This window comes from Podarcis gaigeae, assembly GCF_964106915.1.
Source record: "Podarcis gaigeae genome assembly, chromosome: 4".
Lineage (NCBI taxonomy): Eukaryota > Metazoa > Chordata > Lepidosauria > Squamata > Lacertidae > Podarcis > Podarcis gaigeae.
Window position 1 is genome coordinate 98,216,248 of NC_139677.1, and position 13,178 is coordinate 98,229,425.

Consider the following 13,178-nt stretch of genomic DNA (forward strand, 5'->3'; position numbering starts at 1 on the left):
TCCATCTAGCGCAGTGTTGCATACACTGGCTGGCAGCATCAGGATTTCAGACAGGGAAGACCCCTGGCCATAGCTGGAGATGCTGTAGTTTGAACCAAGCACCTTCTGCATGCAAGTCTAGTGCCCCAGCCGCTGAACGTATGGCCATCTCTAGCACGCACTGCTGCTAGAAGGGTCCTTTAGGTTGGAGAAGGGCTACAGTGATCATAGCTGTCAACTTACAGATTTGAAAATAAGGGACCAGCAGCCTCGAAAATAAGGGATCAGCAGCCAAAATAAGAGATTTTCAGACCACAGGTATGTTCGACTTCTGAGCCCCTCCGAGCCAAAGGCAGAAAGCCCAGCCAGCAGCCAAACGAAGCCTCAAGCGGTGGTTCCCACAGCGCAGCAACCCGGCAAAGGGGATGCAGCAAGGAAAACCACCGTCACCTCTCCGCTGGGAAGCGCTGAGCAAAGGCGAGTCCCCAGGCAACGCGGCCGATTTGATCGGCACAAGGCATGCAAGCTCCACCCCCCAGTCGTTCTTAGACTCCTTATTGGGTGAGCAACGCAGCCAAGCAACACAGTTGGAGCCTCCCTCCTCCCTGGCCGGCAGCGAGGGAGGGAGAGGAGCTGCTTCCTTTGAAACCCAGGAAATTTAAGGGACATCATCAATAAGCACAGCAGCAGGACACGGCGCTGGGATAAGGGAGTTTTCTGCCAAATAAGGGACGGTTAACGGCTATGCAGTGGATGCTTGGGTTGTGAATGTGATCCGTGTGGGAGGCATGTCCGCAACCCGCAGTGCCACATCTGTGCATGCATGGGTTGCGATTCAGCGCTTCTGCGCATGCGCAAAGCGTGATTTAGTGTACCTGCGCATGCGCGAGCGCCGAAACGTGGAAGTAACCTGTTTCAGCACTTATGGGTTTCAGCGCATCCGTAACCTGAAAATGCGCAACCTGAAGTGTCTGTAATCCGAGGTATGACTGTATATCTCAGTGTAGAGCATCTGTTTTCCCCATAGAAGGTCGCAGGTTCCATTCCTGGCATTGCCAGGAATGGAACCGCCCCCTGTCTAAAATCCCAGAGGACCACTAAAGGGCAGTGTAGACAAAATGGATGAAGACAGAACAATGGCCTTAAAAGGCAAAGGTAAAGGGACCCCTGACCATTAGGTCCAGTCGTGGACGACTCTGGGGTTGCGGTGTTCATCTCGCTTTATTTGCTGAGGGAGCCAGTGTACAGCTTTCGGGTCATGTGGCCAGCATGACTAAGCCGCTTCTGGTGAACCAGAGCAGCGCACGGAAACACCGTTTACCTTCCTGCCAGAGTGGTACCTATTTATCTATTTGCACTTTGACGTGCTTTCGAACTGCTAGGTTGGCAGGAGCAGGGACTGAGCAACGGGAGCTGGTGCCCTTCAGATATTTTGGCCACGCTGGGAATTGTCGTCCAAAGCATATGAAAGCTACCAGGCTGGCAATGTTTGATGCAGACCCCTCTTTCCCCTGTCATTTGACAAGAGACGTGTGACCCACCTTATTTCTATAATTATAATTTGTTTTCAATTTTAAATTGTTGTAACCTGTCCTGGGACTCGCTGGTGAAGGGTGGGTCATAAATTTGAGGATGATTTGTTTGCATGCCCAACTGGGGACTGGGGTGCCATCTCTTCAGGGTCGCAGAATGTGGGAACGCCCCACCGGAGGTCTCTCTGCTGGTGTTTCCTCCCTTTTCTGCTAGCAAAATACTCAAATGTATTCTCCCCCAAATTTCCCAGCAACTGCACATTCCTTTCTTGACTCATTAGGGACAGTTTTCAAGCTGGGGAGAAGACAATATACCATTTTTCTCTCCCCCAACCCATTTTGGGCCACGCACAGGGACTTTCTCGGCCACATATAGAAACAAAACCCCATTGATCCTGCAACCATCCCTTTCACGCTTTAGAAGATAGCCACAAGATTCCTGCCTGTTTCGCCCTCACAACAACCTTGCGAGGTGGGTTCGGCCGAGCAAGAGACTGCCTCCTCCCTGCACTTTGGTTTGCCGTGGTTTTATTGATTATAGTTTAGAAATTATTTATTGTAACTGTTGAGTGGATTTCTGTTTAACTTTTATACGTTACAGTCATACCTCGGGTTGAAGTAGCTTCAAGTTAAGTATTTTCGGGTTGTGCTCTGTGGCGACCCAGAAGTAACAGAGCGCGTTACTTCCGGGTTTTGCCGCTCAGGCATGCGCAGACACTCAAAATGACATCACGCGCATGCGCGGAAGTGGCAAAATGCGACCCGCGGACACGCAGTCACATCCTACGTTTACTTCAGGAAGCAAACGGGGCTCCGGAACGGATCCCGTTCATATCCAGAACTACCACTGTATTATTATTTAATACTATTCTAATGATTGTTGAATGTTACTTTTTTTGATATAGGTGGCCTCTTTTAAAGTTTTATTATCCCATTTTTGTATTGCATCAGATTGTACATTTTTTGTTTCTTCAGCTTGTAAACCGCCTTGAGTATTGTAAGATAGAAAGACGGTATACAAATTAAAAAATGATGATGGTGATGGCCACTCAGGAAGCTGAAACGCGGAGCAGGAATTTGAACCCAGGTCCTCCCCCAGCCCGATCCATATCTGACCCGCAAGCCTGTTATTTTCCACTGTCCATTTTGCGCTACCATTTCGCTCTGCTGTCAAAATAGCTCTGCTCTCTTGGTTTGGCAATGCGGGTGTGTGTCTCTCTCTCTGTGTGTGTGTGTGTGTCTGTGTGTGTGTGGTGAAAGGGACACAATGACCGTCTGTTATTTCTCTGGCTTCCTGCAGTTACCTCGTGGGGGATGAATTATGGGTAGTCATGGAGTATTTGGCAGGCGGTTCCTTGACAGACATGGTGACAGAGACCTGCATGGATGAAGGGCAGATTGCCGCCGTGTGCCGGGAGGTAAGGACTTAAACTCCGAATATATTTCATTCCAAATGGAAGTCCAGGGCTTTGCTGGCGAATGGGATGTGCAGCTTGGAGCTCCTATGCGCGTGTGAGAGAGATGGAATTATTTGAATTTCCTGGAGAGCCTCCAGACTGTCAGTATATTTCGGGAGGGGTGCAAGCACGTTCCAGGAACTCTAGGCGTGCACAACTGAAGTAAGTCAAAGTTCTCTGTTGCCCCAGCACAACAAATCCACTTTTTTCAAAAAAGAAACAACATTTTCTAAGTCAAAGGGAAATGCAATGCAAAGCATTGGGATGAATAAAAGATTAACATTTATGCACCCTGCAAGCGGATCAGGATGAATGCTGGATAAATGTTGCGGTTTAAATAGGTGCCTAAAAATAGAGCGGTGATGCTTAGGGGGTCGTGTTCAAATCCTGGCACGTCTAGTCAAAAAGATCAAGTAGCAGCTAATGGAAAAGACCCTTCTCTGCCTCAGTCCGAGGACAGCTGCTGCCAGTCTGTGATGGAGGAACCTTTGTCCTCCCTGAAGCATCAGGCAGCATGGCCAAAGACCAGCTGCGACGAGAGTAGTAGTATACTTGTTTCTTATTTTATTTATTAAAGTTATATACCGCCTTTCATTCGAAGATCTCGGGGCAGTTCACAAGAAAAAATACAGGATAGAAGCACAAAATAAATAGTTGAAACAAAACAAAAACAAATTTTAAATGCTGTAGAATATTAATCAGCCCAAGGATGGTTGAAGAGGAACTTTTTTGCCTAAAGGTGTATAATGAAGGCACCAGGCGAACTTCCCTGGGGAAAGCATTCCACAACCAGGGAGCCACTACAGAGAAGGCCCCGTTCTCGTGTTGCCACCCACCGGACCTTTCACGGAGGAGGCACACAAAGAAGGGCCTCAGAAGATGATCTCAGAGTTGGGGGTGGTTTATATGGGGAAAGGCAGTCCTGTTATTATATGCGCCAGAATGAATTTTCTGCAAAAGCATTCTGTGAGAAGTGACACACATATACTTACCTAATTTCATTTATGCACTGTCTTTCCTCAAAGAGCTTGAGCTGGTGTTACGTTGATCTCCAACCCCCATTTTGTCCGCACAACAACCGTGTGAGGTAGGCTAGGCAGAGAGTGAGTGACTGTTCCGAGGTCACCCAGTGAGTTTTGTGGCTGAGTGGGGATTTGAACCCTGGTCTCCCAGGTCCTAGTCCAGTGCTCTAACCACCACACCACACTGGCCTGCACAAAACCTCATTGTTGTTTGCAGTACTGATTGTTGCTGCCTGTTTTTTCTTCTCCCGCAGTGTCTCCAGGCATTGGAATTCCTCCATGCCAACCAAGTTATCCACAGGGACATCAAGAGTGACAATATTTTGCTGGGAATGGATGGCTCTGTCAAGCTAAGTACGTGGACAGGATGGCTGGGGAGAATTGTACATCTGGAATTTCAAAGCCACCCTCTTTTGTTTTGTTTGGAGGATGGATGGATGGTGGCTAACGGATTGAGGTTGAATCCTGACAAGACAGAAGTACTGTTTTGGGGTGATGGGGCGGGCGGGTGTGGAGGACTCCGTGGTCCTGAATGGGGTAACTGTGCCCCTGGTGCGCAACCTGGGAGTCATTTTGGACTCACAGCTGTCCATGGAGGCACAGGTCAATTTTGTGTCCAGGGCAGCTGTTTATCAGCTCCATCTGGTACGCAGGATGAGGCCCTACCTGCCCGCAGACTGTCTCGCCAGAGTGGTGCATGCTCTAGTTATCTCTCGCGTGGACTACTGCAATGCACTCTACGTGGGGCTACCTTTGAAGGTGACCCGGAAACTACAACTAATCCAGAATGCGGCAGCTAGACTGGTGGTTGGGAGTGGCTGTCAGGACTTTATGTAACACTGGTCCTACAGAATCTATATTGGCTCCCAGTATGTTTCCAAGCACAATTCAAAGTGATGCTGCTGACCTTGAAAGCCCTAAATGGCCTCAGCCCAGTCGACCTGAAGGAGCATCTCCACCCCCATTGTTCAGCCCAGACACTGAGGTCCAGCTTCGAGGGCCTTCTGGCAATTCCCTCCCTGCAAGAACTGAGGTTACAGGGAACCAGGCAGAGGGCCTTCTCGGTGGTGGTACCCGCCCTGTGGAACGCCCTCCCATCAGATGTCAAGGAACTAAACAACTATCTGATGTTTAGAAGACATCTGAAGGCAGCCCTGTTTTAGGGAAGTTTTTAACGTTTGATGTTTTATCGTGTTTTTAATATTCTGTTGGGAGCCGCCCAGATTGGCTGGGGAAACCCAGCCAGATGGGTGGGGTATAAATAATAAATAATGATGATGATGATGATGATAATGATGATGATGAAGGTGTTCCAGAAGGGAAGGAGCTGTAGCCCTGCTCTGTTTTCCTGCGTCCCCTGGGATGGCTCAGCCAGTAGAACGTAAATATTAAAGAAGATAAGACCTTGCAGTCTAAAACTTTGACGCGGAAACCTAAATCTGCCCGGGCTCTTCCAAAACAAAGGAAAACTGTTTCTTCTACTGCTGCTCTTTTTCTGATTTTCCTCTTCTCTTCTCTCCTTCCCTGTCAGCCGATTTTGGCTTCTGTGCTCAGATTACTCCCGAGCAAAGCAAGCGCAGCACCATGGTGGGGACGCCATATTGGATGGCGCCTGAGGTGGTGACGAGGAAAGCCTATGGACCCAAAGTGGACATCTGGTCTCTGGGGATAATGGCCATCGAAATGATAGAGGGGGAACCTCCGTACCTCAACGAAAATCCACTGAGGGTGAGCGTTTTCGTACTAACTGAGAGGCTTCCCGGATTCTCTGCCAGTTCGTTTAGGCCAGCTGTCCCACCGGGGATTATAAATGTTTCTCATTTATCCAGGGTGGATAAAAATCAATGAATTTGCTTTCGTAGATTTTCACGGGTACAGGAATGCAGGTTTTGGTGTCCTCGGGTGTCTTCCCGTGTAAAAGTTGGGGTGTCTAGGCGACGTTTCGACGAGGTCTCACTCGTCATCTTCAGGCTGGTGCTTTCGGCTTCTTGTTACTGGAACAGAGCGGGATCTCAATGTTTGAGTTCCTATAAATACTGTAGAGGGGGTGTGGTGTCTAGCCTCCAATGTTCTGGGCAGAGAGGAAGTTCCCAGGCTAGTGTGCCTTTTCTTCTTTTGTTCCTTAATTACTTGAGAGATACCTTGAGTGATTTCTTGAGTGATATCCTGAGTACCACTTAGGTGGGTCATTAGGTGTGGATTAGTTGCTAAAGTCTTTGTGTCTTGACCTCTTGAACTTTGTGAAGAGTTTTCCTGAGAAGATGGCTGTATTGCACTTAGTTGTGCTTTGGCTTGGCTTCGTGTATAGGGGCGAGCTGTGGTTTTGTGGCTTGTGTCAGCCAGATCTGTGTAGGGATTGCAGGGGGGTGCAGCATCCGGAGGTGCCACCATGGATTGGCTACTGGATGGTGTCAGTAATTCATCTGTGGAGAGGGTCTGGGTTTGGGTCTGGTGTGGTTGATTGGTGTTGGCGTTCTGTGTGCCTCTGGATCTGGTGTCAGTATTTGTGGGGAGGGCTAATTTCCAGATGTCTGGCAAGCGGGATGTGTCGTCACGCTTGTTCATGTTGTGAGGGTGTTTCTCTATCTCGATGGCTTCCATGATTATTCTCTTGTGGTGATGTTCCGTGTTAAAGAGCAATTTGGAATCTGCAAAATTAATTTCGTGTCCTGTTTCTTTCATGTGTTGGAAAAGAGAGGAAGTTTTTTCTTCTTTTTTGACGGCATTCTTGTGTTCTGCGATACGTGCATTTATTCGTCTGTTTGTTTGTCCAATGTACGTGGCTGGGCAGACTTTGCAGGGTATTTCATAGATCCCTTGGTTTTCCAACTGGATTTTATCCTTGGGGTTTCTGAGGATATTGGCTATTTTTTGGTTGGTGCAAAAGGCTGTTTTGATATTGTGTTTATGGAGGATTTTGCTAATTTTATCTGTAGTGCCCTTGATATAAGGAAGGAGGGCCATGCCATTGTTTTCTTCTGTGTCTTGGTTTTTGGGGGGTGTTTCCTTTTGGATTAGCTTCGTAATCCTGTTTTGCTGGTATCCATTGGCAATTAACACATTTGAGAGATTCTGTAACTCAGTTGTCAAGTGGTCTTTGTCAGCCAGGCGTTTGGTTCTGGAGATGAGAGTCTTGGCTACGGAGTTTATTTGTGCAGGGTGGTGGTGTGATTGTGCATGTAAGTAGCGGTTGGTGTGTGTTTTTTTCTGGTAGATAGTGTGTCCTAGGGAGCCATCAGGTTTTTTTGTAGATTAGGACGTCAAGGAAGGGAAGTTGGTTGTTGGCTTCTATTTCCATAGTGAATTGTATTTTGGGGTGTAAGTTGTTGAGATGTGTGAGGAAGCTATCCAGTTTTTCCTTCCCGTGTGGCCAAATTACAAAGGTGTCGTCAACATATCTGAGCCAAAGTTTGGGTTTGTGTTCTGACTTGTCTAAAGCATTGGTTTCAAAGTGTTCCATGTACAGGTTTGCGATGACCGGTGAGAGGGGTGATCCCATAGGTGCTCCTTCTATCTGTTTGTATCTTTGTCCATTGTGGATGAAGTACGTGTTGGTTAGACCCTCTCCACAGATGAATTACTGACACCATCCAGTAGCCAATCCATGGTGGCACCTCCGGATGCTGCACCCCCCTGCAATCCCTACACAGATCTGGCTGACACAAGCCACAAAACCACAGCTCGCCCCTATACACGAAGCCAAGCCAAAGCACAACTAAGTGCAATACAGCCATCTTCTCAGGAAAACTCTTCACAAAGTTCAAGAGGTCAAGACACAAAGACTTTAGCAACTAATCCACACCTAATGACCCACCTAAGTGGTACTCAGGATATCACTCAAGAAATCACTCAAGGTATCTCTCAAGTAATTAAGGAACAAAAGAAGAAAAGGCACACTAGCCTGGGAACTTCCTCTCTGCCCAGAACATTGGAGGCTAGACACCACACCCCCTCTACAGTATTTATAGGAACTCAAACATTGAGATCCCGCTCTGTTCCAGTAACAAGAAGCCGAAAGCACCAGCCTGAAGATGACGAGTGAGACCTCGTCGAAACGTCGCCTAGACACCCCAACTTTTACACGGGAAGACACCCGAGGACACCAAAACCTGCAAATCAATGAATATATATATATATATATATATATATATATATATATATATATAATCTAAAAAATTGGATTTTTAAAATTTTAAATTGGATTTTTTTATTATTTAAATTGCATTTTTCAAATAAAATGCTTTCAGAGGATTTTTTTCTTCTCAAGATAGTTTTCTGTTTAAGTTACATTATAGTCCAAAGGCTATTCATCAGGAAATAAGGATTTGTTTTAAGTTTTTCATGTGTGCTAAAACTCAGGTTTGTTTGTTTTTAAAATTTATTTAACCACATCAGTTAACATACATGGATACATATGCTCTAATGTTATTGTTTTAGTTAAATAAATTGTTATTAAGGAAATGATTATTTTTCTCCTTCCAATCAAGAACAGCAGAAAAGTTGTCCAAATAGACACAATTTACTTATTAAACCTCACAATAACTTCATAATTATCGGTCTATGTATTTCAAATAGGATAACCAAATAAGTAATTTTCGATATAACTGTAAAAACTACTCTGAAAACTTATTATTCCGAAAATGAAACCTTCATCTGGTTGTAAATATTAAGATGATACCAGCAAGAATGAGCCTTTCTGTGAAAATATGATATAAATCAAGTTTTACTGACTGGTGATTTAAATCATGGGTTCAAATCGATTTGATTTAAATCAAATCCACCCTGCGTTTGTCTAACTTTGCATTGGTACCTCTGGTATTTATTTATTACATTTATATCTCACCTTATTCTTCCGAGGAGCTCAGGGGCTAAACATGGTTCTCCTCCCCATTTCATCCTCACAACAAATCTGTGAGGCTGGTTAGGCTTAAGAGATGGTGAATGGCCCAAGGCCATGCTGTGAGTTTTATGGCCTAGTGGGGATTCGAACCCTGGACTCCAACACTGTAACCCAGACGTAGGCAAACTAAGGTCCATGGGCCAGATGTGGCCCAATCGCCTTCTCAATCCGGCCCACGGACGGTCCGGGAATCGGCGTGTTCTTACATGAGTAGAATGTGTCCTTTTATTTAAAATGCATCTCTGGGTTATTTGTGGGGGCTGCCTGGTGTTTTTACATGAGTAGAATGTGTACTTTTACAGTGGTACCTCACAAGACGAATGCCTCGCAAGACAAATGCCGCGCAAGACGAAAGGGTTTTTCGTTTTTTGAGTTGCTTCGCAAGACGATTTTCCCTATGGGCTTGCTTCGCAAGACGAAAACGTCTTGCGAGTTTGTTTCCTTTTTTAAAAAAACCGCTTGAAGAGGTGTAGTTGTGACTGACCGTGGGTTATTTATGGGTTATTTATGGGGCCTGCCTGGTGTTTTTACATGAGTAGAATGTGTCCTTTTATTTAAAATGCATCTCTGGCTTATTTGTGGGGCATAGGAATTTGTTCATTTTTTCCCTTCAAAATATAGTCCGGCCCCTCACATGGTCTGAGGGACGGTGGACCGGCCCACGGCTGAAGAAGATTGCTGACCCCTGCTGTAACCATTATGGCATAAAATAAAATCTCTGAGCTGAGCCCTTCTTTCTTCTTCTTCTATTCCCACCTGCTTCTGTCCTCTCTTTTAGGCTTTATATCTTATTGCTACCAACGGGACCCCCGAGCTGCAGAACCCAGAGAAGCTTTCGCCCATCTTTAGAGACTTCCTTAATCGCTGCCTCGAGATGGATGTGGAAAAGAGAGGGTCTGCGAAAGAGCTCCTCCAGGTAAACGCATCAATTTGAAGAAAGATTGCTTGTTGTTAGTCCTTTAGTCATGTCCGACTCTTCTTGACCCCCTGGACCAGAGCACGCCAGGCACTCCTGTCTTCCACTGCCTCCCGCAGTTTGGTCAGGCTCATGTTTGTAGCTTCAAGAACACTGTCCAACCATCTCGTCCTCTGCCGTCCCCTTCTCCTTGTGCCATCTCTCCCAACATCAGGGGCTTTTCCAGGGGCTCTTCTCATGAGGTGGCCAAAGTATTGGAGCCTCAGCTTCAGGATCTGTCCTTCCAGTGAGCACTCAGGGCTGATTTCCTTCAGGCATTTAAAGGCAGGATCGTACCACTTCTAAAGGGACAGAGCCTTTAAACCAAAGAGCTTAGGGCTTGCTGATCAGAAGGTCAGTGGTTCGAATCCCCGCGACGGGGTGAAGCTCCCGTTACTCAGTCCCAGCTCCTGCCAACCTAGCAGTTCAAAAGCACGTCAAAGTGCAAGTAGATAAATAGGTACCGCTCCGGCAGGAAGGTAAACGGCGTTTCCGTGCGCTGCTTTTGTTCGCCAGAAGCTCCTTAGTCATGCTGGCCACATGACCCGGAAGCTGTACACCGGCTCCCTTGGCCAATAAAGCGAGATGAGCGCCGGAACCCCAGAGTCGGCCACGACTGAACCTAATGGTCAGGGGTCCCCACAACACTGAGCTCATTGTATCAAAGGTCTCACCCAGGTCTCAGGCAGCTTCCCATGTGCCAGCCCACCTTCAAATTTACCCCCATTGGTTTATTGCTTGAGCCGGCCGTTCTTCCTTTGCCGAAACCTGTCTCCTTTTTTTCCAGCACCAGTTTCTCAAAATCGCCAAGCCCCTCTCCAGCCTCACTCCTCTGATCATCGCGGCAAAGGAGGCAGCGAAGAACAACCACTGACGTGCTCCGCGGGGCCGCCGTCGCTGTGCCAAACCCTCTTGGCTTTTAACTTTTCCTGAAAACACCTGTTTCAAAGAGCCCGGCTCTCCCCCGACTTTTATGGCCGCGCCTCGAAGCTTTTTATCCTGCGAGATCGGGACCGCGGCATCGACGTGCATCCGAAACTCAAAAGCAGACACCTGGGGGAGGAGACAGCTGTCACCCTTGAAACTGTGACCTCCCATGCGGAATGGGTGTGTGGGGCAGAATTTGTATGTTTGAAAGGGCCATTAAGGGGCTCTCTGATCTCGAACAAAATAAGTTGCCAAGCCAGTATGTTTTCATATCTTTTAGTGTGTTGTTGAATTTAAAAAGAGAGGAAAACATGATTCCATGCAACCTTTAGGACAATTGGAGGAATTGCATTTCTAACTGCCTGTGTTTTCTTTTACCTCTGCGAAAAGCCCCTTGTTCGTAAGACTACTGAGAGACGGGCATAGTTTGGATTACATGAAAACGAGCACAGGGAGTGTTTTTTCTTTTTTAAAAAATAATCTCAAGGGAAATGGAATTTCTTCCACTGAACCAGAAATGAGCATCCTGTATCTGTTGGAGGATGGCAGTTAATGAATGTTCATCATGCTGTGTGTTTGGGGGCTGGATGGTGGTGGGGTTTTTTGTGTGTGAAACTTAATTGCTCTCTGATTAAATTCTCGTCCTTGTTTCCACCCTTCTGACCGGCATCATCTGTGTAAATCTGTGCTTTTAATTGCGTTGTGAATTTGTCAGAAAGGTGAAAACAAAAAATTCCTTCTAGTAGCACCTTAAAGACCAGCTAAGTTAGTTCTAGGTATGAGCTTTCGTGTGCATGCACACTTCTTCAGATACAGTGTGCATGCACACTTCTGAAGAAGTGTGCATGCACACGAAAGCTCATACCTAGAACTAACTTAGTTGGTCTTTAAGGTGCTACTGGAAGGAATTTTTTGTTTTGACTATGGCAGACCAACACGGCTACCTGTCTGTAATCAGAAAGGTGAAGGCGCTTTTGTATACGCAGAGGGCTCTGTTGGCCAAAAGGCCATGTCTGATATCAAAGGACAATTGAAAGTACAGCAATTCAGAGAGACCAAAGTACCAGAGGCTAAACTGCGGGAGCAAGAGACATTTGGAGACAGACAGACAGACAGACAGACAGACACACACACACACACACACACACACACACACACACAGCTGTCAACTTACAGATTTGAAAATAAGGGATCAGCAGCCAAAATAAGTGAATTTCCAAGCACAGGTATGTTCAACTTCTGAGCCCCTCTGAGGCAAAGGCAGAAAGCCCAGCCAGCAGCCAAACGAAGCCTCAAGTGGTGGTTCCCACAGCGCAGCAACCTGGTAAGGGGATGCAGCAAGGAAAACCACCGTCACCTCTCCGCTGGGAAGCGCTGAGCAAAAGCGAGTCCCCAGGCAACGCAGCCGATTTGAACGGCACAAGGCATGCAAGCTCCACCCCCCAGTCGTTCTTAGACTCCTTATTGGGTGAGCAACGCAGCCAAGCAACACAGTTGGAGCCTCATTCCTCCATGGCAGGGAGGGAGGGAGGGAGAGGAGCTGCTTCCTTTGAAACCCAGGAAATTTAAGGGATATCATCAACAAGGGACAGCAGCGGGACACAGCGCTGGGATAAAGGACTTTCCCGCCAAATAAGGGACGGTTGACAGCTATGACACACACACAGACTGTATTTGTCTGTGTTTATATACTACTATAATACTAGACACCTCATGGGCGAGATGGGGCACTCTGATTTGCAAGACGGCCTCGATATGGTGCGTGTAACGGATCCTTGGAGGAACGGAGAGAATAATAGAATTGTAGAGTTGGAAGGGACCCCAGGGGTTATCTAGTCTAACCCCCTGCAAGGAAGGAGCGAGAAGTTGCACTGATGTTGGTGCCACTCTATACTTTAAAGAAGACATAAAAGCTGTCCCATATGGGGATCGAACCAGCAACCTGGGCTGACATGTTGGAAGGTATGAAATACCTGAAGCAGCTCACATCCCCTGCTTGTGTGTAAGGGGTTTATCCACACTTAACATTCCTCTGGTTGCCCGAAGCACAGTCCTTGCTTTAAAACTCCATGTTTTACACATGAGCGCTCTTTTTCTTGCTCTGCAAAAACTTGCTCTTTAAAGCTGAATCAAGCAAATAGCAATCCATGGAAAAACTGAATTGATGTTTGCTCCGATTGAGCACCAAAGAGCAGGTTTATATTGGGCAAAAAACCATACACTGATACGGAGCTTTTAAGGAGAAACCTGTGCCTAGAAAGAGCAGGGTGAAAAATAAGTCTGGATAAGTCAGGAAATGCAATTTGCATGATGATGTAGATACAACTCCCATCTCTCTTATTTCTGCAAATGCCTCTCTAGCAAATCCATGATAATTTTATTCATAATTTGCTGGCTATAATTTAT

The 13,178-nt window shown here is 46.6% G+C and overlaps 1 protein-coding gene across 2 annotated transcripts in view; it reads left to right on the plus strand.

Moving 5' to 3' along the window:
• PAK1 (p21 (RAC1) activated kinase 1) overlaps positions 1-11,432 on the plus strand; it is a 98,331-nt gene extending 86,899 nt beyond the window's left edge. For both annotated transcript variants that reach the window (XM_083736837.1, XM_083736836.1), the window contains 5 exons: positions 2,812-2,929; positions 4,245-4,344; positions 5,522-5,718; positions 9,669-9,806; positions 10,633-11,432. In XM_083736837.1, the coding sequence (XP_083592963.1) occupies positions 2,812-2,929; positions 4,245-4,344; positions 5,522-5,718; positions 9,669-9,806; positions 10,633-10,719 (640 nt within the window). In that variant the 3' untranslated portion in view covers positions 10,720-11,432. The remainder of the gene's footprint in view (positions 1-2,811; positions 2,930-4,244; positions 4,345-5,521; positions 5,719-9,668; positions 9,807-10,632) is intronic.
• The last annotated feature ends 1,746 nt before the right edge of the window (positions 11,433-13,178 follow it).